The 27,724-nt window shown below is 39.7% G+C and overlaps 1 protein-coding gene across 4 annotated transcripts in view; it reads left to right on the top strand.

Moving 5' to 3' along the window:
• Window positions 1-27,381, top strand: part of SEPSECS (Sep (O-phosphoserine) tRNA:Sec (selenocysteine) tRNA synthase) — a 54,789-nt gene extending 27,408 nt beyond the window's left edge. The window contains exons 9-12 of one of the 4 annotated variants that reach the window (XM_043871124.1): window positions 5,688-5,781; window positions 7,233-7,323; window positions 8,687-8,957; window positions 27,119-27,381. In XM_043871124.1, the coding sequence (XP_043727059.1) occupies window positions 5,688-5,781; window positions 7,233-7,323; window positions 8,687-8,957; window positions 27,119-27,292 (630 nt within the window). In that variant the 3' untranslated portion in view covers window positions 27,293-27,381. Of the gene's footprint in view, window positions 1-5,687; window positions 5,782-7,232; window positions 7,324-8,686; window positions 13,054-15,529; window positions 16,288-27,118 lie in introns of those variants that run through there. The other 3 variants (XM_043871120.1, XM_043871121.1, XM_043871123.1) reach the window with 3 other exon arrangements.
• The last annotated feature ends 343 nt before the right edge of the window (window positions 27,382-27,724 follow it).

The following is a 27,724-nucleotide window of genomic DNA, read 5'->3' as shown; positions in this document are numbered from 1 at the left end:
TCTCTCTGTATGAGTCCTGCTGCTGATGCTAAGTCACTTCTTCGTCCCCACCAGGCTAATGTTAATTATTTAATCTGAAAACTGTTAGGCTAAGAGAAAAGTAGGTGGGTGGGAAACTAATATTCTTAGGTATGTCTGCTGTATGTCTAGGACTCTGCTAGGTTCATTGTATTCATTATTTCATGCAGTGCATGTAGTACTCAGAGCAAATTTATGAGGTAGGTATTATCCCCATTTTACAGATGAAATTGAGGTTAGAAGAAGTTACGTACTTACCCAGAATCACATGTAAGTGGAGAACTGGTGCTGAAACCCAAGTCTGTATGATACTGAAGCCTCTGCACTTTATGTCTTCCCACTCTTCCCACCTGCATCCATTCACCCATCAACTGTTGTGGAAGTGTTTGCCTGCTCTGTGCTAGGCATTTGAGCCATAAAAATGGTAATCTCATGACCCCTTTTCTTATCTGATGGAGGTGTGTAAAATCCCAAAGGCTCTAATGTATTCATTGATTTTATTTAAAATTCTTTGTATTGAATTTACTTAGAACAGAGACTATCTATAGTAGTAATCTTCAGAGTATAAAAATGCTCATTTGAGAACTCTATCATTGTAAGAGAATAAAAGTTTGCTTTTTAACAACTTCATTCAACAGGAAAGTCTTTTTCTTGAAAAATGTGGATGTCCTCCATAAACCATAATTGCATATATGTAGCATAAATATTGTTTTTTTATTGGATTTGTTGCAGAAGTAAAGCCCTCTTTTGTTTAAATGGACTTGCTTTTGAACTGTGAAAATTTAATCGTGATAGTTTATTGGTTCAGCTCTGGAGAAGCTGAGGCATAGATATTTTGCTCCAGCCAGAGCTATTTTTATCCCATCACTGAGAGCTCCTTTTTATATTATTGGTGTTATTGCGTACTAAAAAAGGAGTGTTAAAAGAAAACTTAGGATTTTTTTTAATTCTGTGCCCTTATTCACCACAATGATATTTTTAGAGGTTATTTCATCTAGCTATATCTCTTCCAAAGAGGCTTTATCTTTTTCACAGTAAAAGCAGACAAGAACTCAGCTTGAAGCCATTCCTTCTCAAGCCTCCTTTTTTGAAGGGTGAAAGGATCTGAGAGTGGACTGTGTGTGTGAACTGAACCTGTTTGCCCTTAGCCCCTTCCTGATCAACACATCTGCTGCATTGAGGGGAGAAGCGACCAGGAAGTTTAACTGAAGAGGCCTTTAAGGAAAGGGATGAAAATTGCAGAAACTGTTTCTTTGAGTTGCTGTATGCAAAAGAATGATCAGTCTTAGACGTTCATCCCTGCTTCAGGTTTGATTCCAGAGAAGACCATTATTCTGTTCAGCTGTACTTTTTAGAAGAGTGCTTTGCTGAACAGGACAGGCAGGTAATCATTCATTATTGTAAATATCTACTGATTTGGAGAAGAGAATATCTGCAGAAAACGAATGACAAAATGACTGCTTCAGTGACTGGAATTTGTTTCCTGAAACTTGGAGAATGTTAGACGTACAACTCAAACAATATCCTATAATAAAGTTAAGTTTGAAAGCTTTGTAAATTTGTAGCCCTAAAGGTAGAGTAGTTGAATCCCAACAAAAGTGTCAGATTTTAGGCCTGGATAAGAAGCATCAGTAGAAACGTTCAAAAGCTTTAGCCTGTGCTGCATGGAGTATGTCTGGACGCTGTGGCCTGGCCATAGTCATAGATAGCAGCATCCCACATTTAGTATGTTTTTTTGTTTTGTTTTGTTTTGTTTTGTTTTTATATATATATATTTTTTATATTTATTTTTTTTTATTAGTTGGAGGCTAATTACTTCACAACACATTTAGTATGTTTATCTTCACTTAGGAACATCTGTGTGAGTGGATATGTACCTCCAGTCCATTGTCTGTCCATCCTTACATGTTATCATTGAAATACCAGACTACTTGTTATGTTTCCATTTTGATTTATTACCCACTTTACAGGGCATATTGTAATGATATGTGAAGTTCTCTTTCATCCTGTAACATGAAATAGTTATTTCGAAAGATATGGTTACCTAAGACCCTTTAAAATTTAGTGAGTTATGTACATCTTTGGGTTATGGGAACAGATAAGCTAGATGTTGGGCTTCACAACTGCAAATCAATTTGCAAAAGGCTATACGAAAGATAATGCTTAATTTAATTCAACTTCTCTTCCATTAACATCTTGAGTTATGGTGTAAAGTTCTGTATTTTTATTCTAGAAATGTAGCTGACATTAGCATTCAGGTGTACGGTGCAGCTTATCTCTGGTGAAGAATCTTTTAAAATTAAGTTAAATACAGCACAAAACACAAAGAAAATCAATAATATTTCATTTCTTTTAAGTAAGATCTTTCTATATACATTTGTTTGGAGTGCTTATAAATTTCTCCCTTTACAGGAGTATTTTATAATAAATGTCAGTTATAGATTTAACTGTAGGAAAAAAATAGTGCAGGTTTTGAAATACCTTTAATATATCAGATAAAAAACTGCTTAGCTAAGTATCAGTGTAGGAAATAGTGGTACAGTCTCTTAAATGATATTTTTAAAGTGTAGTGATATTAATGGGAGAGCATTTAGGACCTTAATATGTGAAATACTGTAGGACTCAGTACATTCTGCTTTAAGATATTTTAAGCTGCTTTGCTTATTGGATTGCTTGTCATAACCCTTTATACAGAGTAGAGATAATAAAAACATTTGCAGATGGATGTGAACTTGACTCACAAATATATTCTTTTTTGTTTAATTACTCCCATACTAGTAATATGTGATTTAGTTACTTTAGCATTACATTTATAGTCTGAAGATTTTTATTCTAATATTAGCTACCATTCCAGTGGTATTAGCAAGTGATTGATAGAACTGGTTAGAATTAATTTGTTAAGGTATTAGAAATTGAACATTGGAAAAATCTGTTTTTTAATAGCCATGTATGCATTAGTGAATTTAAAAGCACCCTCTAAGGGTGTTATTAAGGAACCATTTCCTTTCTTTTTTTTTAAAGAAATAGCTAAGTACAAATTAAGGAGAAATTAACTACTCTTTTCAGGTTCCTTTTATTCTACAAGTGTGATCACATTGGTGATTACTGTGGCAGCCACACTGGAGAGAATAATATTTTAAATTCGGCCCTCACAATTGAAATAAGTTTTTTGTTGTTAGTGTTAGGGCGCAGAATGTGGGAGTCTGTAAAAGGCATTTCCTGGCTCTCAGATTTGTTTCTGCTTATGGGAGGTTAATGAATTTGAGAATAAGAGAGAATTAGATGCCCATTAAGACTTTAATGTATAATATTATGAAGAATCAGCAGTTAACATCTAAATTAAAATACATGACTTCTTTTTTTTTTCTTTTTTAAACAACACTAAACAGTTTTAAAGTTTTATTTTTAATGTTTTTGGCCTGTGGGATCTTAGTTCCCCAGCCAGGGATTGAACCCAGACCCTTGGCAGTGAAAGCACCAAGTCCTAACCACTGGACCTCCAGGGAATTCCCAACACTGAACATTATGTTAATGACCTGCTTTATAGTAGATGGAAATACGTAAATGAAAACCCAGGAATTTTGCTCTTTGTTACCACTGGCATGGTACTAAAAGATTATGAATTATTCCAGTTGTAGGACAGACTCTTGATTTTTAAATTTCATCTGATTTTCTTATAATTTCACCTAGTGAAGTGAACATCAGAATATTAGTTTAAGACAGGGGGGCCAGGAAATCTTTATATGTCTAAGAAAAGATGCCTACTCTTTTTTCTGTTACTGCAAATGGTGATAACATATGTCTCCTAAAGTATTTCTGTACACTTTTTTTTTAATGACAGAAGAGAAAGACTTATTAAATATAACAATATGTTTACTTATAACTTCATTTGGTATGACAAATGTGGGTGTTAACTTTTTGAATATAAAAAGAATCAGTATATTTTAGTGATCTAAGATTTCATAATTCTGGCATGCTGAGAATTGATCTTAAAAGATACTAAAAATTTAAGAATGACTATTAAAGTTTTTTTAGGTCAGAATATAAAATATACTGTGTTGACAAGGATAAAAATGTTTGTGGTCTTAAGGAGACTCATTCATAATTCATAAACCTGGTAGGAATTTTCCTGTTCTTTTAATCCTTACCGTTAAGACAGAGTTAGTCATCTACTATGTGCTTTAGACATGAAAAAGCTACTCTGGGTCCCAGTGTGGGCTCAGACTCGCCAATCCTTACCTTAGAGAAAACTGAAGCCGCTTATGTGGTCTTTGAAGTTCAAGTATGATTTCCTCCTGTCTCCACTTAGGTACTCTGTTGGCCCTTGGCTTTTTGGTACATCATTAGAGTTTATATATCTTGACTATGGCTGGAGGAAGTCATTGCAAATGGGTTTGTTCAGCTGCAGACTTACTGGGGCAGATATTCATTTCAACACTTTTTAAAGTCCTTACTAGGAGAAGAAAAAACAATTTTAGGTCAAACAGTTCCCAACGTAATATTATTTGTAGCTTCATTAAATTCTCAAATGCGCCAGTGCACATGAGATTTTGTACTTGTAAAATAATATGTATTTTTATTTTTTACTACTAGATATACATTACTTTTCAGTATGGGATCAAGAATACAGTTTTAGTTGTTAGCTGCTATATTTTTTTAATTGAGTTAAAAGGGAATTGTTAATTTTAAGTTTATAATATTTAAAGGAAATTAATTTTTAAACGGTCTCTTCCCAGTTCACTTACAAACTAAAATCTTAACATATTTTTCTTGGTGTTGGGAAAACAGTGGTGAAGAAGGTAAGGAGTCCTAGCTTTCAAGGAGTCTTTCCATTCTATGGGTAGTCATAGGCCGTATTTATTTGTGCACATAAAAGAGATAACTTCAGACTGTGAGAAGTATAGTGAAGGGACCAAAATAGACAGTGGTGTTGGAGGGAGATTAGGAGTTGGAGGTAGGGAGGGTTGACAGTTACTTTAATAGGGAAGAGATAAAGGAAGGTCTCCTTAGATTGTGACAAAAGGGACCACTCATGGAGTGATCTGGGAGAAGAGCCTTCCCAGTCCTGGAGGAGCAGGGATCGGAAAAGGAGGCTGATGTGCCTGGCACGTAGTAAGTGGAGGGAATGGTTGTTGCTGAGTTGGGCATGTTGGCTCAGCTGGATCATGCGGGGCCTTATAGATGAAGAGTTTTTTTATTTTATTTTTTTTAATACTTACAGGAGGAAGTTGGGAGGAATATGATCTGATTTATGTTTTTGAAAGACTACTCTGGCCTTGGCCTGAAGAACAGATTGTAGAGGGGCGGGAAAGTAGGCAGAGAAGTCATCTAGAATCTATTGCTGTGATCCAGGGGAGAGGTTGATGGCTGCTTGGACTAGAGTGGTAGCCCTGGAGGTTCTAAAAAGAGGATGGATTTCTGATAGATATGTAATAGCCCCTGAGCAGGAAATGTTCTGGTTCTTTACCTTTAAATTCTGTGGTTTCAGATCATTCTGGCAGCTCTGAATCTTACTATATTGTGGCAAAGGAAAGAATTGTTCCTAGGGCACAAAGATGAGTTAACATACAGCATAGACTATACACCAGTCAGATTTGTTTTACTCAGTCGGACAAGTTGCAGTGAGTGTTTATTTGATTTTCTGTAAATGTAACATTTTGTTGTTGCAGGAAATGTTTTCCTATTTGTCCAACCAACTAAAGAAACTGTCAGAAGCTTACAGTGAAAGACTGTTGCATACACCTCACAATCCCATATCTTTAGGTAATTTTTTTTCTTTTTTAAAACATTAGTACTTCTGAACCATTTCCACTGGGAGGCTGGTTTTTCTTGAAAGAGTATGAATTCGTCCTTGTTGCAGTGATGTTTCTAATTTCATTACAGTATTAATTTGTAAATTTTAAAAATGTAGTTAGTCTTTTTAAATACTTTAATGTATTTCAAAGGTAAAAATCTATGTGCTGAAAGAATTCATATCTTATTGTGTTACAATGAATATATGGAAAAAATACTTTCACCTCTTGCTTCTTACCAGAATAATTTGGTCAATAATAAGGAATCTATATAACTATTTAAAAATTTCTACCAGTTAAAAAAACACCATAACATTGGATATTAAAGTTACAATGTTATTATTGTTAGTTTTCCTGAGTATGCCTATGTTAGAGATATCAGTGTTTATGATGATTTAATATTGTCATTGTAGTACAGGAGCTACTAAACAGGATAATATGAATGTTGACTTTTTATGCATTTAACTAACATTTAAGCTTCATAATTACCTCTTTTAATTTGTGAATATATGTAGTATAATATGGTTCATATTTATGTATATCTGAGGAAAGTAAGGAAATTAGTAATTTGTAGTTGAAGCCTTTTCCAGGAATGAACTTCCTTGGAAAACCATTTGGCCATTGATAGATAATAAATCACCCCAGTCAGTCCTCTCTGTTGGTTTAAAATCTAGGTAGATGTTATAGAAGGTGACATGGCGTGATCTGAATTCCAGTTCTGCCATGTAGTAGCCTCTAACTTTCTTTTCCCTGTCTATAAGTAGAGATAATGATCCCTCACATACAGAGTTAAAAGTGGTTAAGATTATAATTGTCAAGTATCTAGTATGGTAAGTCATACTATTCATGTCATTGTTCTGTGCATTTAATTGGAATATTCACTCTTTGGAAGGGTTATATGGAAATTCTTTTCTGATTCTGAGTATGTTAGCTTGTTTTACAATATTTTTCTTTGATATGCAAGAAAATCCTTACTATAATTTATTAAGTGCATTAAGGTGAAATGGTCCCATGAGACAATGAATAAAAAGTGCTATCTCCATGAAATAAGCCAGTTGCAAAAAAGATAAATGCCATATGATTCCACATATGTGAGGCACTCAGAGTATTCAAAATCACAACAGAAAGTGTAGTGCTGGTTGCCAGGGTCGGGGAGAATGGAGAATTACAGTTTAATAGGTGTAGAGTGTCAGTTTTAAGATAAAAAGAGTTATGGAGATGAATGGTATGATGGTTGTATAACAATGTTTGAGGTATTTAATACCACTGAAGTATATACTTAAAAATTGGGTAAGATGGTAAAGTTTATGCTTTATGTTTATTAACACAATAAAAAAAAGTAACGTCTTCATGATTGATTGTTTCTTGAGTGGTTTCGTGCTGGTGAACCAAGGCTCACTGGAATACTGTTTTCTCTTTCAGCGATGACACTTAAAACCCTGGATAAACAGTGCAGCAGAGCTGTCACTCAGCTTGGCTCCATGCTTTTTACAAGACAGGTTTCTGGAGCCAGGTGAGTATGTTTAAAAGGGGATTGGTTTTATTTTGTGTTACGAAGTTAATGAAGTACATTTCCTTACCAGTAAATCCCCGAAGTATATGGTGAGCTATACCTGAGGATTCATCATGTAGGAAAATAGTGATGAGGTAGAGAATCTGTGAGGCTGTTATGCATCCACCTGTGGCGTGTGAAGCAGTCACAAAGAGATATGAATCTTGTTTAATAGACACACAAAAGCAAAGTTCATTACCCCCTGTACAAATTTTTGTATTTATTTTCCTTTGTTAGATAATCTTCACACTATGGTGTTAGAAGTAAGTTAGCTTCATTCCTAAGTTTAAGTGAAAATGTTTTTAAGGAAAAGTCCATTTCCTAAACTGAAAGCACCTGTGCAATTCTTGTCTTGCCTTTGAAAAATGTCTTTTTTGCTTTTATAGCTTAAGATGAATTTCATTTTTCATTTTATATTTGATGAGGTCAGAGAAAGATGACTTGAAGTATCTTGCTCTAAGTACTCTTCTTTACATGCTTCTACTAAAGAATTTCTCTCTGACTACCAGAGGTCAGAGATTTCACATCAAAGAACAACTTTTTAAAAGGAAAAAATCTTAGATTACTTAACCTTTTTACCTTGATGAGCTGTATCTGTGTGCAGCATAGTTTTGACACTTATAAAATGGTTTTCTTGGCCTTGCTTTTTAGTGTTGCCACTATTTGTCTTAATGTTTAGGTTGATCTTAATTGGCTACTTTTTAAAAAAAGTACCATTAGAAATCTGCTTATATCAAGTATGCCAGTGAACTCAAGGTTTAAAAATGCATGTGCCATTGCTGAATATTGGTAGTTGCTGACCATCAATCTACTGTAAGCAATTATGTGATTTCTTCTGGAGCCTTGCCTTAAAACCTTCCATGCATAATATGATCAGATAGGTGTAATTTTAGTCTATTGATTACTTGAGGAGATACATGGCAGTTAATCAAAGTGGTTTGATTTACAAACTTAAATATTCCATTGAAGGGTGTATATGTGAAGTGTCAGATTTCCATTTTTGGTACAAAAACAGAAATAGTTTTCTTTCTACCTTTTTGAAGATGTGAAGGTGTTTTTGATTTCTAGAGCTTGTAGCTCTTTAATAGAAGATAAGTTAATGGTAAGCATCAGATAGTACCTTCCTGTGTGAAGTGCATTATATCGTATAATTTTATTTTAAGGCTGACAGTCTATTTTCATAGGCTACGATCTATGGCTGTTTTTAAACTTCTTAGAAAGAAAAGTGGGTGTAAGGCTTAGTAACACAGCTTTCTTTTGTTTATGAGTGATACTCTGTTAACATCACCAAACATATTAAATTGGTAAATCTTTTCCTTTGCAGGGTTGTTCCTCTTGGGTCTATGCAGACTGTGAGTGGCTACACTTTCAGGGGCTTTATGTCACATACAAATAATTACCCTTGTGCTTACCTCAATGCTGCGTCAGCCATCGGAATGAAGACACAGGACGTGGACTTGTTCATAAAGAGACTTGACAAGTGTTTAAAGACAGTCAGAAAAGAACAAAATAAAGAGAGCGGCATATCTGGAGTTGGCAATAATGACAAAACTGAAGATGTGGATATAGAAGAAATGGGTTTAAAACTAGATAATGTGAGTCTTGACACGTGCCAGGATTCTTCTTGATGACATGTGAAGGGTTTCTTTTTGATAATTTGAAAGAAGTGAGGAGGCTACAGTATAAGCTAGCAGTTTAAAGACAAAATGTAAGATTTTTGAATTGAGAATTTCATGGAGAATATTGGTCAAGGAATAGACTATGGTCTGAGCTGGCCATTGATGATTGTTACACTTGTTGTTTCTAGACTGCTTCAATCATTACCACCCTCAACAGGTCATAATGTACAATTAACATTTTTCTAATTGTTAAACATTTGCCAATTAAGCATTATGATTCAGATAATTCTTACGAATATGTTGATAGTAAAATTACACATGACCTCTGATTCTCTTTGAAATGTGTGGACTGCGTTCCTCTGACCATTCTCTTATCATTCACAAATTACTTAGTTTCTGACCACACAGAATTTAGAACGATCACTAGTGCTACTATTCACTAGATGTTTGTCGATGTGTGTAAGTCACGGTATGCCTGTAAAATGGATATTTCCCAGGAAAGCAGAGTCAACGAGTAAGCTTTAATTTTCACTCAACAGAAATGGATCTCAACTTCAAGATGATTTGCTTATATCTAAGAAACATCTGGGGATCTTTTTGATTGTCAAAGCTAGCAGAATACTATTGATATCCAGTTAGTGGAGGCCAGGCGTGCAGTTCAGCATCCTACAATGGGCAAGACAACTTCCCCAAACAAAGATTTATCCAGCCCCAAACCTCACTAGAGCTATGGTTGAGAAACACTGCTCTCAATTCTCTCATAGCTCAGTCAGTAAAGAATCTGCCTGTGACGCAGGAGACCTGGATTCGATTCCTGGATGGGCAAGATTCCCTGGAGAAGGAAATGGCAACCCACTCCAATATTCTTGCTTGGAGAATCCCATGGGCGGAGGAGCCTGGAGGCTGTAGTCCATGGGGTTGCAAGAGTTGGACGTGACTTAGCGACTAAACCACCACCAAAGTAAGAGAACTCCTAAGTAAAGAGAAGTTTTCCATAGCAACTTATTCACTAGTAACTTAATAGAAAGTAGCTCTGTAAATGTTAATGAACTACACAGTGTGCAGATTCTTAACTGATGACTGAGGTTACCTCTTCTAAGTATATAATTATAAATTGTTAATATGGCATATGTGCATTTTTCCATTTGGGAAAGTGAAAACTGTTTCAATGTTTTTTGCCTCAAGCAGTCTTGGTTAGCTTGTTCAGGTGTTTTGTACAGCCATCATCAAGAGTGGTTAACATGGGGATTCTGAACATATTTTTGCTGGGGAGGTGAAAATGATGGAGTATGATGAACAGGTGTATTCCCTACCCATTGCCCATATGCTTCCTTTCTGAGTCTGAAATTCTAGACTTACTGGCTATATCTGTTATTTTTGGTGTTAATTTTAAGACTGATAGCCTAAGGAATTAGTGAAGCTCCTGAATGCATCAAAGTTTCAAAACAGTATTTCTTAAGACTTGCCCTGTGGAGCATTTATTCCTAAGAGATGCTCAAGGGTATGAAGGGTTCCATGAGCAAATAAGTTGGGAACTTTGCAAACCTGCCTATTGGCATATTAGAGGCTCTAAGAATCTCTTCTATTTGAGTTTGAATATATCCTTATCTAAAGATGGAACCTGTTTTTTAAATTAAATACTTACTGGCATCCCATTGAATGTATTTTTGAAAACACTACAGTCGAGAATGCCACTTTTCTCTCTGGATTGTGTTTTTCCCCATTGGTTTGGTATTGTAGACTGTGTTAAATGAGCTCAGATTGCTGCCACTCCCACTGGTAAGTTAGAATATTTTATTGCCAACTTAGGAAGTCCACTGTTGAGATAAGTACTTAATTACAACTATCATAGAAGGTTGCTTTGAAGTTTTTGTATCTATGGGGTTCAGATATTTGAAGTGTCTGGGTTCTTTAAATACTTCTTTCAAAGGAGTAAATCCTGGATTAAAAAGTTGTATAATGTTTTTAACGTGAATTTGGGGCTGAATCGAAGAACTAGTAAAGGTGAAGAGTTGCTGTAGACCCTCTCCAGTCTGTGAAGGGAAGTGAAGTGACGTTATGGATGTATGCTGGTGTTGCAGTATACTGTCCACATAAGCCAAGATCATTTCATAGAACGATTGATCTATTTTATGTGATCATCATTTAACTTAAGAAAGGCCGGAGTCGAGAGACCCGCAAATGTTTTCTCATCTGTGGTGTATCAGCAGTTCTGGGGCTACAGCTGCTGGATAGATAATAATTCTAATTGAAAATAATTTACACCAACCCACATGTGAATGATAGCTATGTTACAACATTCCATTCCTGGTGCATAAAATCAGCTGCAGCTTTTACTGTTAGCCTTTTCTTTTCAGAGATTTTAGAATTCCAACTCTATTCCTGCTGGTTTCAATTTGACCTTGAGGTTGTAGAAGTCAAGAATTTTTGAAGAGATATTACAGGTTCTGCACATTTAGTCTTTCCTTTGCCCCCACGCCAGTGTCCTTTGACTTGCTATCTCTCCTTTCCATGTACATACAAGTTATTTATTTTAATCTCCTAGTAATGATTGGTAAGCCTCATAATTGGCTTTAGTTATCGTCTCACTGGGGCAAAGGGCCAACCGATGATATCTTTTGCAATCAGTGGCTAAGATGATCTCTTCTGTCTTTGTGATCCAGCTGCCCTTATTAAGACTATCAGGTAGAGTTTTTGAGTTTAGTTTTTAAAGTCATTGGGCTGTGTGGTAGTCTGCCCGGAAAAGAAAATTGAATAATGTGAAATATTCTTTAGGTCACTACACCCAATGTGTTACTTATTATACACAGAGCAGGAAAGGGTATTTTCAATCCAGTTCTCATTTTGGCTCTTAAGTTCTCTGCTGACAAATTCTCCCTCTATCAGGGAATGATATGTGATACTAGCCTTAGGAACTCTGTGTTCAACTATGAATGTTTTTATTTAGCTTTTTGCGTTAGTTGATGAGTTGATCAAATGTGAATTATTGAATACAGTTATGTTCCGTCAGTGGGCACTTGATATACAGAATGATAACTTTAAATATAAATTGAGTTTTTTTTGCTGATATTTTGCTCTAGCACATACCTCTGTTGTAGTTCTGTTTCTTTAAGCACTATAGTAAGTACAGTCATGAGGTCTAAGCTATAGTATGTGCCTTTGGTTTTAGACTAGACGGCCATGGTAGGTCTTAGTAAAATTAAACAGAGATAATTTGTTCAACCAGTGATGTTACTTTAATATTGAATTAGTAGCTCATCCTAAGTTATATTCTTGTCTTCTTTAGTAGAGGAAAAATCCAACAACTGACAGGTATGGCAAACCCTGATGAGTCCCATTCAGGGAAACTGTTTTGAATACGCACACATTTGGTGCATATAGAATTGGGCTTTCTTTCCCTGCTGTCTGAAATGTGCTCATTTCTGCCAAGCCCTGCATTGCTTTTGTGCTTTGCATTCATGAGGCCAATCTCGTTTTGAAACTAAGTTTGTGTACGTAGAAGTTTAATTATTTTAGAGGCTTGATACCCTCTGGATAATTTGATGAAACAACTGAATATGCTGTTAACATCTTTTTTAAGTTGCTGTAAGTAGTTTTTTCTTGTCTGTCACATTGGGTTGATTACTGGTCTCTCTCGGCCACTCAGTAGACAGGTCTCAGACGTCCCCACTGTGTTCTTCTGTGCCTTCCTTTTTACTTTCATGCTCTTCTTGGTCATTATGGTATGTACACATATAAGATGATGAGTTCAAGGCTAATGACTATATCTTTATAATTTTCCACCTAATATTTTAAAGTTCAATCTAAGGCCTTAAGCAAAATCTGAGATATTTATATGGTCTTATTTTTATGAAGTGATATTGGTGTCAACTTTAACTTGTAGAGAACTGTGAAGAAAGGCTGTGTTTAAATGTATAGTTGTGAGGGATTTTAGCTATTAGAATTGAAGCCTGCTAACTTATATGTTTTACTAAAAGAGAAAGACATTTCCAAAAATATTTTTTGTGTAGACTATTTAAAAATAAGACTGAATTGTATAATTTATTATGAAATAAATTTTTAATAAATCATGGCAGTGCATTACATTATTTTACCTAATCATTGCTACAGATAAAATCTGAAAGTGCAGATAACTAACATTAAATTACTTGCACATGTTTTCATTTAGTCATCAGTATTAACTTGCTCAGAAATCAGCAAGGAAAGTCATACTTTGTAATGAGACTCATGATTCACGGGGATGGAGGCTAGATTATTTTTTTTTTAAAAAGAGGAAGGAGAAGAGAATCTTCTAGCAGCCATTTCACAAAGCTCTGTTGACTGTGGAACATGGGAGGCTTAGAAGTATTTAAAAAGACACATGTTAATTAAAAATAAAATGGTAGTACTTTCTTCTTCAGCCGACTTCATTTTTAAATTGTACTATTTGATTTTTGCAGGTTCTCATTTGATTTTTAATTAAATCTTTGCACTGGTACTTATTAACGCACATGAATTCACATTTAACCTCTCTGAATCTCAGTCTCATCCTATGTTAAGTGGGTACAGTCCTTTAGGATTGAGGGTTTAAATGAGATGTAAAGTGATTAACCCAATACTTGAAACATGGCACTTGCTGTTAATAACTGCTGCGATAGTCTGCATAAAGCTATAATGTACCAGTTTTTACTAGATTTAAATTTTAAAGATTAAATGAAAATCTATTTCTAAGCTTATTAGGTGGATTTTTTTTTTCCTCAGCCACACCATGTGGCTTGTGGGATCTTAGTTCCCTGATCAGAGGAACCTTGGCCATGGCAGTGAAAACACCAACTCCCAAACATAGGAACCCACCAGGGAATTCCCAGCAAAATTATTTTTGGGACAGAGTCATCAATGAAATTTTGTTCGTCTCCAGTGGAAATTGCAAAGTATTAGTTGATTTTTGATGACTATCTTTTTTCTTTTTCCAGAATTTTTCTATTTAGATTTTTGTGAATTTCTGTTTTGTGTTTATATCTGAGAGTTTTTTTTTTTAAAGAAACATTTAAATATGCATCAATAATTTTATGTGCCTGAAATTTCAGATCACAACCCAGCAAAAATGTATAGAGAAAGTTCATTTACTATGATGTCTGCATCCATTGTATTATCTGACCAAAGTTTTTGGTATAGTCAGCAGACCTACTAGCACAGCAGTTTGCTATATTTACCCCTATTCTGTCGTGTCCGACTCTTTGTGAGCCCATGGACTGTAGCCCACCAGGCTCCTCCGTCCATGGAATTTTCCAGGCAAGAATACTGGAGTGGGTTGCCATTTCCTTCTCCAGGGGATCTTCCCAACCCAGGGATCAAACCCAGGTCTCCCGCATTGCAGGCAGGCACTTTAACCTCTGAGCCACCAGGGAAGCCCAACTTTATAGTAGAATGACCAAATATGGTTCTCAAGTTTACATCTTTAGCAGACCTCTTTCTTGAACTCCACACCTTTGAATTCTCCTCTTTCCCTTTTTTTCCTACATCCTACATCTAATTCATCAAGAAACATTGTTGGATCTACCTTAAAAAGTTATCTAGGATCAAACCGCTTCTTACCTCCTCCTCTCTTATTGGCCAGGTCTCGACTATCAGTGTCTCTTGTCTGAATTGTCTCAGTACTTCCCTCCCACCCCTGACAGTCTCCCTGCTTTCTCACCGCGCCCCGTTACAGTCTGTTCTCAATACCACAGCCAGGGTGATCCTTTCGAGACGTGCAGTCACTCGTCTGCTCAAGCTCCTCATGTCTTCAGTGTAAGTCATGGTCCTTGTTGTGCCCCTAAAGGCCCGGCAGCATCTGGCCACCCTACTCCCACCCCCTTTATCTCCCTGACTTCCTTTATCTCTCTTTTCTTTCTACTCTTCACCCTTGCCCCTTCCAGCCGAACTGGCTATCTTGCTATTCCTCAAACACTAGGCACACTTTGCCTCAGAGCCTTGGTTCCAGCTGCTTCCTCTGCCAGGGAACAGCTCAACCCAGATGCTTGGCTCGTTCACCTTTTCATGTTTTTAATCAAGTTTTCCTTCCAGATGAGGTCTACCTAGACGACTCCGCTTAATACTGGTAGCTATCTCCCCCACTTTAACATTGCTTAAAATTTTTCTTAAAATTGAAAGTGGAGCCTCAATTTTTTTGTGCTTAAAAATGGGCTTCTTGTTAAAATGCAAATTTGAATTCAGTAGACCTGGGGTGAGGCCGGCATTTGTAGCAAACCCACAGGCGATAACAGATACCGGCCTGTGATACTGGCCCAGGCACCACACTGAAGAGCAAAGATACAACATATTATGTAATTTAACTGTTTATTATGTACAGTTGTTTATCTCTATCCCTCTGGCTAGAACATAAGCTACTTCAGGGCAGGGTCTTTGTCCCCTCACATATACCCAAGTAACCTAAATGGCACCTGGCACATGAGACAGTGTATTTGTTGTATGAGTGATTCAGTAGGCGTTATTAAATATATTTTAACTATGAATGAAATCCTATCATGTCTGATTGAGTCTATTCAGTGGTTTTCTATTGCTTCTAGGACAGAGCTCCAAAAATCCTACTTGGTTATGGCAGATCCGAAGAGGTCCTGCTCCAGTCTTCCCATCAAGAGAAGACTTTGCTACCTGGCTGCGGCAGTGTGCTTAGCTGACGACCTCCCTGGTGTTCATTCCTTTCTGTTTTTCCTGGCCGCTCCTTGAGGCTCATGCTGTCTTAGTTCCCTGACCAGGGGTTGAACCCGTGCCCGTGGCCTTGTTCACTCCTTCAAGGTTAGCTCACACCTCAGTTGTCTGCTCTTTTGTAATTTAAAGTACTAATTACTGTTTTAAACCTGGGGCAAGACAGTGGTTTAGCATACCTCTGACAAGTGGTCCATACACTGTGAGAAAAGTAAGTCATCCCCTGAACCTTTAGGAGGAGTTCTGTAATGACCAAGGTACTGTGGTGACCATGACATAATTAAGAGACCAGACTTCTACGTGTCTGAGTGATATTGCACAAGTTACTTTTGACTCGTCTGTAAAATTGGGGTGATGATATCTAAGAAAGCTGAAATAAAGATCAAATGTAATCATGTGTGTGAAGTACCTAGCAAGGAGTCTGATAAACAGCAAGTGCTTTGATAGTAGCTATTATTACCTGGCAGTTAACAACAACAAAAAAGAGATTTCAATAAAGTAGCACCAGAAACAAGTCTTTTAAAATGTAGCTCTGTTAGACACAGAAAGCAAACCTAACAGTTATCAAAGGGGAAAGGGATGGAGATAAATTAGGAGTTTGGGATTAACATAAACACACTACTATAGAAACAAACAAGGACCTACTATATGGCACAGGAAACTATAGTCAATATATTGAGTATAGGAAAAATAATCTAATATATATATATATACACACACACACACATATCTGAATTGCTGAAACTAACACAAGACTGTAAATCAACTATACTTCAATTTTAAAAAATGCAGCTGGGTTTAGAGGCCTGATCTTGATTAAATCCTATTAGATCAGATGAAAAAATGAAAATTAAGATGAACTGTATTCAAAGCCCTTGTTTAAGCGGCCATTTTCCTCATGGCCCCCTCCCTCCCTCCTCTCTCCTTTGCTCCCACCTTATTTGCTACTGTTGGTTTTATTTATTTGTCTTAAGACTTTTTTTTAATCCTGTTAAAATGTATTAATAGCTACATCAGGAAATAGATAACTGCTATTTACCCTTAGCAACAACGTCTTAGTTTGGATGAGTTTATCAGATGTTTCTCTGAGAGTGGTTTATTAAAAAAAATTTTTTTTATTATGGAAAATTTCAAACATATATTAAAGTAGAGAGAACCATACAATGAGGTCCACCTTTGACACTTATCAAACCCTATTTTGTCTCACCTGCACCACCCTCTTACCTTAAAGCAAATATGCATTTTAAGGTGTAGCTCACATTTCAATATGAATCTCATAACTGAGGAATCTTCCTTTCTCCTAGGAGGAGAAGGGGACAACAGAGGATAAGATGGTTGGATGGCATCATTGACTCCATGGACATGAGTTTAAGCACACTCCAGGAGCTAGTGAAGGACAGGGAAGCCTAGTGTGCTGCAGTCCATGGGGTTAGTAAAGAGTCGGACAGGACTGAGTAACTGAACAACAACTAAAGGACTCATTTTTTAAAAAATCACGATACTATTATCAACCCCAATTAATGATATCTTGATATCATCAAATATGCTATCATTGTTCATTTCTCTAATTACTTTCCTTTTTTACATTTGAGTCCTGATCCAAATAAGATCCCCTAAGGGTAGATTTTAGTGGAAAAGGGAGAAGAGGTGAGAAACAGATGGCTTGAGTAACCAGAGAAAATTAGACAAGTGCAGAGAAAAGAGATTCACAAGGCTTGAGATGGTATTTTTCTAATGACTTTCCCATGGATTAGTAATACTGGATTTATGAAGGGTGTTCGTACTCCAAATGGGCTCCTAAATATCTTCCAGGATACTGGAGAAATTCACATTTCACCTGTTCCAAATTTTCACTGGTTATCATAAGAAATGAACTTCAGTCCATAGTCATGTATAACTTTCCAATTTCAATGCCAACTTCCTTAACATAAGGCTGCGAATTAGAACCTCAAATTAGACTAGGCCTATAAGGCAATGGGGGTAATCATTTCAGATACATAAAGGGAACCCTTATTCTAAATAAATGCATTGAAGGCTAATTGAACCATTGTTTGGGGCTCCAGCCAGCCAGGTTTAATGAGCAGTGGAAGGGTGAGTGCCATCTCAAAACCAGTTTTCAGAGGAGAAGGGATGCAGACAGGGACCCCCTCCGGGATAAATCGGAAGAGCTGAATGTGATACTCAGTGGGAAGAATGCCTGATGTATCTCACGGACCACTTTAGAGAGACGGAGACTTTTAGAAAGCATTTGGAGCTTTTGACCAGATAGAAAGCTGAGAGAGTGATTTTCCACACTCTCGCCTCCAAAAGATTTGCTCACAGGCAGTAAATTGGTCTTATACACCATAAAGGCAGAAAGTACTTTCAGTTAGAAAGCTGCCAAAAAAAAAAAAAAAAGTCCAAAAACCCAACAGAACAGAATAAAACAGAAGCAAAACCTCTCCTTGGAGAAGTTAATCTGGAAATGAAACTCCCCCTTGAAGTCTTCCCCCAGTAAGAAAACAGGTTCTGAGCAGGGCTGACTGCCCAAAGTCATACCAGCTAATTAAGGTCAGGACTGAGGCAGGAGCCCCCTACCAACTACAACAGGGCATGGACAGGTCTCAAGGAGATAAAACTCTTCATAAGATAAAAAGTTGATCCAGAAAACATTTTGACAGCTTTTGGGTAAACTTCCTTTAGTTCCCCTGTAAAATGCATCAGTTTCTTTTTGTGCCTTCAATTCCCCATGCCCAGTCTCACCATGTTCACTTTATGCCCTATTTGCCATCACCTGGTGACTCAAACCTTCTGGGGTGAGGGTGGAGGCAGGTGGGAGATAGGAGCCTTTTTGTTTTGCACAGTGACCCCTGCAACTTTTCTTGAAAGCCAGTAAAAATACTCATTAGTTTTAATCTACTAATTATAAGCAAATGGACCTTTTAACATTAGGAAATTCAGTTATTTTTGTTTGCATTTATGATCATTGTCTATTTTCCATTTATTCCCATCTATTTGCAATAAATGCATTTTGGGGCCAACTTGGTTTATGCTGTTCCCCAGGAAAAAAAAGAAAAAAAGCAAACCCACAACCAAGCAAACTGCTTATATAGCCATCCCCATGGAGCCCAGTGCTTCCTAGGCATGAAATTGACACACACACAAAGGCAGCAGGTGCGGGGCCACATGCCACTTGCCGCTTTTTTTTAGTGTGTGTTTATAATCAGTAAATGGCTGTGGATGTTTAAATGGTTCCCTAATACTGATAGAGTGCGGATGCCATTATAACTTGAACTTGTATTGCCACGCAGATGGTGGAAATAAACATCCAATTCCGCACACAGTTTTGTTTGCCTCTTACTTTAAAAAGATCAACTGAGCATCATGCATCCACGGTGCCAGCAGGGACTCTTCGATGGGTAGGGGTATAGGCGAGCAGGGCTGCTATGAGATTCCAGATCAGCTTTTGTGTTGAGAGCCCCCAGGACAACAGATTCCTGGTGAGTGGGGGTTCATTGCAGCAGTGGGCCCCGCCCTGGAATTATCAGGCTCCAAATATCCCTGCCCACTCAAGACGTGCCTCACACCCTTGCCCTTGTCTGTCACAAAGCAATTCCATACCTCTGGGACTCTTACTGTACCTTCGTCTCCTCCTTTCTCTCTCTTAGACACCTTGAAAAGTGGGCATGGTTCAGTACAGTGGTGATGGCACCAGCTTCAATTTCACCCTCCTGGCATTCTCTGCTGGTCCTTCAAATTTCCTCTTTCCTGGGGGTCATCGATCTACTTACCATGTTCCTCCCTCTGCATGTTGGAGAACCTTAGTAAATATCCATTGGTCCAATGATCAAATAACTTGTTCACACTATAGCAATAACCAAGAAGGTTTAATGGCAGTCTATTCCAGAAATAAATATTTAAACAAATGTTGAGTTCAGAATAAAGATAGAAACGAATCTCTGAGATCTTTTGCAAATCAGTGAGCAGAAAGAACTGGGTGTATGTGGGGAGCAGAGAAGCTTTCGGAGCACTTTGAGATTCCCTGGGTGGGCGGTAAGCCCACTCCTTGGGAAGTGGCTGAATCTGGGAAGACCAGGTAGCCCGCTTTTCTGGGGCAAAAGCACTGGCCCCAGATAGCAATGCTTGATGGATGATTCTTCTCGGCAGGGCTAAAGGAACAGTTTGATGAGCAAGGGCCACAGGGTTTACGCCAAAGGCCATTTCTAGCAGGTTTGGTCTGTTTCATTAATAAATCATGCAAAAGCCAAGCAGAACTCCCCCTCCCCCAAACTGGCTTATTTTCCTCATACCAGCCTCCTTTCTCTGAGTCAAATAATGCAGTAATCCTTCCCATTTCTATAGAATGCTTTCCAGATTACAAAATAGTTTCACATACATTATCTTGTTTTTATCTTCTGTCAGTCCTGGGAGCAGGACCGGGCATGATGATGATGATGTGTATTTTGCAATTAAGCCCCAGAGAGGTTTGGTGATTTAGATGACTTGTCTGCCCTCCTTCCAAGGGGTAGGAGGGTCTAGAAACCTAGGCACTCAGGACTCTGACGCCCTCCTTGCAGTTTTCTTGGAAACTTAGAACAAGGGTTGAGATCCTATGCTTTAGAGCAGGGATAGGCAAACTTGCCCTGAAAAGGGCCAGGTAGTAAATATTTTAGGCTTTGGGAGCCATACGGCCTCCATTGCAACAACTCAAAAACTGCGGCAGACAATATGTAAATGAATGGGCATGGCTGGGTTCCATTAACACTTTATTTATGGACACTGAAATTTGAATTTCATATCATTTTATGAGTTGTGAAATATTCGTCTTCTTTTGACTTTGTTTTTCAATCACTTAAAAGTGTAAAAACTATTCTTAGCTCATGGCCACACAAAAATAGGAGGCTGGTTGTGTTTTTGCTCATGGGCCATGGTGCACTGACCTTCTTTTAGAGCTGGTTCTGCCATTTATTAAGCATACAATTTGGGGTGGATTACCTAAATAAGCCTAAGTGCCCTCAATGACAGGATTGGAAAAGTCATAGTGTTTTCTACCCATAGGGACTGGAGGATGAAATGCAATAATTGTAAAGTGTTTAGCAAATCTCTTACATAGGTAGCCCTCAGCGGATGGGAGGTGTCATGATTCGTTGATGCTAAATTCTAGGGGATCATTTGTCCTCCTGAAATATACCGATAGGGGATTCTACTGCCTCTCAAACAACCTCAGACTTTTCTTCACCTGGTCCTAATGAAAAATTGTGAATTGAAGGGAAATCCAGATATACCCACAGGACAGAAGTACTTGTTTTAAGCCAAAGGTAAGCCTTTAAAGGTAAGCCTCAGACAAACATAGATAGTGTTTAGGTGTCTGAAAAGCAGAGACATTACTCTGCCGACAAAGGTCCGTATAGTCAAGGCTATGGCCTTCCCAGTGGTCACGTACGGTTGTAAGAGTTGGACTTTAAAGAAGGCAGAACGCCAAATAATTGATGCCTTTGAACTGTGGTGCTGGAGAAGACTCCTGAAAGTCCCTTGGATAGCAAGGAGATCAAGCCAGTCTATGTTAAGGGAGATTAACTCTGAATATTCACTGGAAAGACTGATACTGAAGTGGAAGTTCCAGTATTTTGGTCATCTGATGCCAACAGCCGACTCACTGGAAAAGTCCCTGACGCTGGGAAAGATCAAGGACAGAAGGAGAAGAGGGTGTCAGAGGATGAGATGGGTGTATGGCATCACTGATGCAATGGACATGAACTTGGGCAAACTTTGGGAGATGGTGAGGGACAGAGAAGGCTGGTGTCCACGGGGTTGCAAAGAGTCGGACATGATTCGGCAACTGAACAACAACAACGAAGCCTTTAAAAAATAATAAGTTGTAGTGACAGGAAAGGCCCAAATGAAATGAACAGGCTGCATGTTTGGCCTGCTAACAAAATCAGGATAAGGATCTTCTGTTCTCAGGCCTCAGTTTTTTCATCTGTAAAATGGGAATAATAACAATGATCTCTGTCTCATAGGATGGAGGAGAAGATGAAATAGGATGATAGGTGTCAAAGGTATAGCATCGTGCTTAGCCAAGGGTCAATAATCTTCCAGAGCAAGTGGTCTCCCTGTTCTGTCCCTCACAGGTGCCCCCCCTCAAGCTTGGATTCTGAAGGGGTCAGTGTTGATGCTAATGGTGGCGGGGGCGGGAGGGAAGTGTCTATTAGCCAAATATGCCCCTTTTATTCCTGAGCACTAAAGAGACTGAGATCTTCAGAAACCCTTTGCTCCAGGCATCATGAGTATTCAGCCCCAGACCCGGGGTCATGGTCTGTGGGGCTCCGGCATCACCACGGGAGGCTGGGAGCGTGGTGAGCAGAAGACATCTGCAAGCGCAGAAAGCAGCTAAGGAGCTGAATCCAGGAAAAAACCCCAAGTCTGTCCACTCAGCATGTGCCAACCTGGCCTAGATTTGCTCAGATCTGGCTCCCTGCTCTCCTTGTTCAGAAGTAGAAGCTTGTGACTTGGCATCTGCTTCCAGAATCCTCCACAGACCAACCTTCTCAGATGATGCTGCTCCCTTGAGGCAGGCAGGATGGATATGAAGGTCAGAACAGGCCTCTTGGTACCCAAGAGACTGAATCGGGTGTCTGCCCTTTGGCACCTGAAGTTCCCTGTTCGTCAGCGGGAATCTCTGCCCCTACCCAGAGGACTGCTGGCACTCACACTGACCGTGTGCAGGGTGACCTTTTGTATCCTGTGGTGATGAATGGTGAGAACCATTGGTAATGAAGCAGATGAAACCCTGGCAGGTGTAAACAAGGATGGTCAGCTCTGTCTTTGGCTGACCCGTCCAATCGCCTCATTGTTAACCGGTCAGCCCTTTGAGGCCCAGGAGCTGCTCTGCAGTGATGGGGGTATGGGAAGGATCAGGATGCCAGGGACTGAAGAAGGGCTACCTCTGCCTGGCGCATCCCTCACTCCTGAACCAGCCTCCTAGCTCCTGACTCCCACTCAATCAGGCAGTGGTCACAGCCTTATGTAGGCAGAGCTGGCACAAATTACAGCTCAACTGGCCTCTCAGTTCAGTGGGACTCCCCAGGGCACAGTCAGAAAGGGCAGAGGTCCCTGTCTGACTGAGATTTACTGAACCTTGCTAATTTCTTCTTAATATTTCCATTTCTCCTCTAGAACCCTGACTTTAACTGGAAATAATGGCATCCTCCCAATGGATTAAATTTCCCAGGCCACCTTGGAGTTAGGTGTAACCACCCAGGAAGGTTAGGCCAATGAGATGATGTAAGCTGAGTTATTGTGTGGGGTTGCCGAAAAGTTTCCTTAAAAAAGAAGTACTACACGTATCTGTGCTTTCTTGTTCCTAATATAGAATTTAGACATGATGGCTGGAGCTTAAGCAACCAACTTGGACCATGAAGTAGGCACACTAAGCCTAGTGGAGAATCTAGGTAGCAGGAATTTGAGCCTCTGATGATGAGAGCGCCATAAAACGTTCCCTAGGCTGCAGGGATTTTTCCTGCAGGGATGTTCCCTGCAGACAATTTTCATCAGAGGTAGAAAAACTGCAGCCTTTTAAAACTGCTGTTATCTTGAGTTCATTTGTTAACACGCAGTCTAAACTGATACAAGATTCTGCTGTATGCTACTCCTTCAGGTAGTGGCAACAGCAGTGAGGATGGTACATGTGGTGCCCACTTTGTATACTCACAGTGCAGTGGAGGGAGAACCACAAAGGAGGAAACCCACAATAAATCCAGGAAATAATCAGTGATATTAAATAAAGAAAAAGTCACATTGAGTGAGACAAGGTTCTAGAACTGTCATGTTTTTTAGCCAATTTAACTTTCATGTCAATTCTATGAGGTAGGGACTATTAATATTCCCACTGTACAGCGGCCTGTGTGAGGACACATGGCCAGTGAGTGGCAAGTGGCACATGAATCCTAGCACTTAGCCTCCAGAACCCACACCCGATAGGCTAGAGAGAGACAGGGATTCAGCTGGCATTGGACCATCTGATTCCTGTCCAGTAGTCTTGTATATCAGTGCTGTGAGTCTCGGCATGATGCTTCTGGAGCGTGAGACCTCCTAAGGTACCAGCAGGAAACTGCATGAACTTTCTGATCTGAGTTGTGCTGCCTCTTTTCTATTGCATCTTACTGGTTACAGATGAGTTACAAATACTGGGGCCCAGATATAGAAGAAGGGGACACAGATCTCTCTTTTTCTAACTAGGAGTGTCATAGAATCTGTGGACATGTTTAAAACCATCACACATATCAATAAGGCATGCACTCAGTAACAGCCACTCTGACTGGGGAGGGCCCTGGGAAGAAAGTAGAGCACAGATGTGATGACTGGAGCTCAAGCAATCATCTTGGATCATGAAGATTCCACCGAGAGATACCAGGCAACAAGAGCATAGTACAGACAATAGGGACGGCGGCTGGGATCTGAGAAGTTGAGGAGGGAGGAGGCCTTTGTGCTGCCTTGGGCATCAATTTCAGTGATCAGTGCTGACCACGTCCCGACCATCTCCTGAGAGATCTATGAGCTGCCAACCATTGCACCAGCAGTCTGGGAAGAACTGAGTGGCTATACTCCATTTAGGTATGCCCAGGCACAGGGGATTGAGTGTCTATACCAGAGGAGGGTCAGCCCTGGAGGTCTTGCCAGTCCCCAGATAAGCAAGACCATTTATAGATGAGCTGGTGGGAATGTCAATGGACTCTTTTGAACACTGACATCTTGGAAGAGGTGGTTTTGAGATCAACCTATTTTTACAGGAATCAGCATCAAATTCAGGATAACCTACAAAGAGAAGTTCCTGGAGGGTCCCCAAAGCCGTGGAATTGCTGAGGTTTGGGGAGTATGAACCAGTGCAACAGAAACTTGTGGCTAAACGTCTTCCAAATTCTCCCACCTTATCACCCCCTCCTCCCTCAGACCACCTGGAAGACAGTAGGCCACTGGCCTCAAGACTATCACTAAATGGTTCAAGGAATAGCAAACATAGGAATGAATATATATCACATGTATTATATATGTCAAATATTATATGAACATATTGGCTTCTCTGGTGGCTCAGACGGTAAAGAATGTGCCTGCAATTCAGGAGAGACAAGAGATGCAGGTTCGATCCCTGGGTCAGGAAGATCCCCTGGAAAAGGGAGTGGCTACCCACTTCAGCATTCTCGCCTGGAGATTTCTGTGGACAGAAGAGCCTGGTGGGTTACAGTCCATGGGACTGCAAAGAGTGGGACACAACTGAGCAACTAAACCACTAGCACCACAGAGGTGGATACTGAAATTCAGAAAAATGTCACAAAGCAAGTGGCAAGGACAAGACAGAAAGCCAGATCTGCCTGGTTTGGAGTCTTATTTTCTTCCTCCGCCTTATCGTAACCTTCACATCTCGATGAGATGAAGGGAAAATTATGGTGGGACATGCTTTGAGATCCTCAAGTGACAGCAGATATATCTCTGCAGCTGCCGTGAGTCATTTGAGAGTCAACTCGGCCAGGTTCAAGGACACCTCGTATAGGAGAGAGCCTTCTCAGTGCTCAGCAGGTCCTGGGCATTGCCCTGGAGGCCCAACGGGTGTTCCACCCAGACACCGCCCAGACCAGCTGCAACTTGGGACAGCTGGGCTCTGGGGAGAGAAGGAAATGCCTATAGAATTATTCCCAGGAAAAGGAGAACAACAAAAAATGTGGTTTATTAGTAGAGAAAAGGTGGGGAGGAGTCTGAAACTAAAGGAAGGATTGGGGTTTTCATGAAAAGACTTCTATCCCCTGCCTCTCGTTCTCCAGCTGGCTTTGACTGAGAACAAAATATCATATTTTCATATGTTGAAGAAATAGTTTGTCCCCAATAGCATCCTTCCAGGTGGCACTAGTGGTAAAGAAACCGCCTGCCAATGCAGGCGATGCAAGAGATGCAGGACATAAGAGATGTGGGTTTGATCCCTGGGTCGGAAAGATCCCTGGAGAAGAAAATGGCAATCCACTCCAGTATTCTTCCTTGGAGAATTCCATGGGCAGAGGAGCCTGGTGGGCTACAGTCCATTGGGCTGCAAAGAGTCAGAAACAACTGAGCAACTAACATGCACAACAGTATCTTGCTGTTGAAGAAGGAATGAATCCAGTTGGCCAATTAGCATCAATATTGCTTTTTTTTTTTTTTTTTTTTTTTGCCTAATTCGAACTGTGAGCCAGGCACAGTGGTAGAAATAAGAGAATCACAGGATCATAAAATCAGAAGCAAGCTAGAGACTTTTTAGCACAAGAGCAAAAGGCGTTTTCCTGATAACAGGAGTTGCAGAAGTATTTTAATGAAAGCCCATGCTATATAGCCATTCTCAAAAGGTTTGCAAGCTTCCTTACCCTTTGTGCTAGGGTTTTACTTTTGAAATAAAAGCTGATCTCATGGGAGAGGCCATAAAGGCAAAATTGCAGTTCAGGCATTTTTTTTTTTCTTTTGTTTTTTTAAGCAAGAAGAATGTTTGGAAAGGAAATCCTGAGTGATGACATTTGGCCAACCCTGGAAAAGAAGCAAACAAGCCCCAACCACCCCCTCCACCCCTACTGCCCCAACCACTCAAAAACCAAATAGCCCCAGACCTGGAGTGCGGGCTTAGGGCTCGCTCTGTGGTTTGTGTGTGGCGGGCCCAACTGTACATGCTGTTCCCTGCACATCACAGGGACATTTACGCTTGTAAGTGAAGTGGAACAGGCATGTATCACGGCTGTGACAAGCCAGGAGCTAACATCCCTGAGTTCTTCCCATTGCAACCACTTTTCGTACTTCACAGTCGTATAAAGTAATAGAAATGAAAGGCCACATTGGAAAAGGAAGGCGCATTCTCTGTTTCTCATCCTGCTCATCCCTCCCACCCCTCGCGGGCAGCCTTTAGGTCAGATGGCTGTTCTATCCCTCATGGGTTGACTGGATCTTGTGACCCATATGGTGATGTTTAGTCAAGCGGAGGGTTTCCCTGAGTTGCTGGAAATTGGGGAGACTGGGGCCACATGGTTTTGTACAAGTGGCTAAAAGTGCTTTACAGAGACAGGAAGGACATCTCCATGATCTCAGGCAATGGTTCTTTGTCCTGGCTGCCCATTAGGAGTAAGTATCAGGGTCTAGGACCTACTCCAGGCCAACTGATTCAAATCTTTAAGGATTGGCTTGGATTCCTGGAATTTCTTACAATCTTCTCAGGTGTTTCTGAACCATGAAGGTGCCAAGAGCTTGGGGTTCAACACCAGGGAGACCTAGGTTTGAAACTCAATTTTACTGATACCTTTGGAGGGGGGAGTCTTTGAGGAAGTTTCTGAAACTCTTTGAGGCTGTTTTCTCAGCTATAAAATGGGAGAAAATAGTAACCATCTTTTACGGCTTAGAGAGTTAAATGAGACAAAATATGATAGTATTTGACTCACGGTAAGTGCTTGATGGTTGTTTTTCAGATTCTTATCAGGGCTGCAAGTCATCACCAGGTGCTTGTGGACTCTGGGCGCACGCTCTGCCTCACAGTAGCCTCCTCCGTGTTCTGCGGGCTGTGTTTGAAGGTGCCAGGACCCGTCTTCTCCCACTGCTGTTACCATAACCACCGTGGCTACTTGCATCACTGCTGGCCTTAAGTGGTTTGTAGCTCTTGTCATCATGGACCTCTAGATACCTCGTTCCAAACAACCAGCCCTCCTCTCTCTCCACAACAGCCTCGTACGAAGTGGATGATCAGTGAGGTTTGATATCCAGCCCCTCTCACATCCGGGCCATGTTATTTGAGTTGTGCATCAGCTGATGGGAGGAAGTTCCATCAACTGGTGGAAGTAAGCTGTGGGGAGAGAGACGTTCACTCTCCTCTTTTCTTCCTCATGAGCAAATCATACTGCCATGAAACAACCGAACTATGTTAGAGAGAGGGAGCATTGTTGGCTAGTATTATCTGGTGGTAGGAAAAAGCCAGCTTTCCAAATTCATGATATGATGTTGCCAAGATATGTTACTGTCTCCACTGAACTATGGACACAAAAAGAACAGGGATTGCCAAGGATGGTGGTGGGTTGAAA

The sequence above is a fragment of the Cervus elaphus genome, chromosome 17 (genome assembly GCF_910594005.1).
Source record: "Cervus elaphus chromosome 17, mCerEla1.1, whole genome shotgun sequence".
In the NCBI taxonomy this organism is placed as follows: Eukaryota; Metazoa; Chordata; class Mammalia; order Artiodactyla; family Cervidae; genus Cervus; species Cervus elaphus.
Note: the sequence above shows the minus strand (reverse complement) of the source record. Positions and strands in the feature narration are given on the sequence as shown.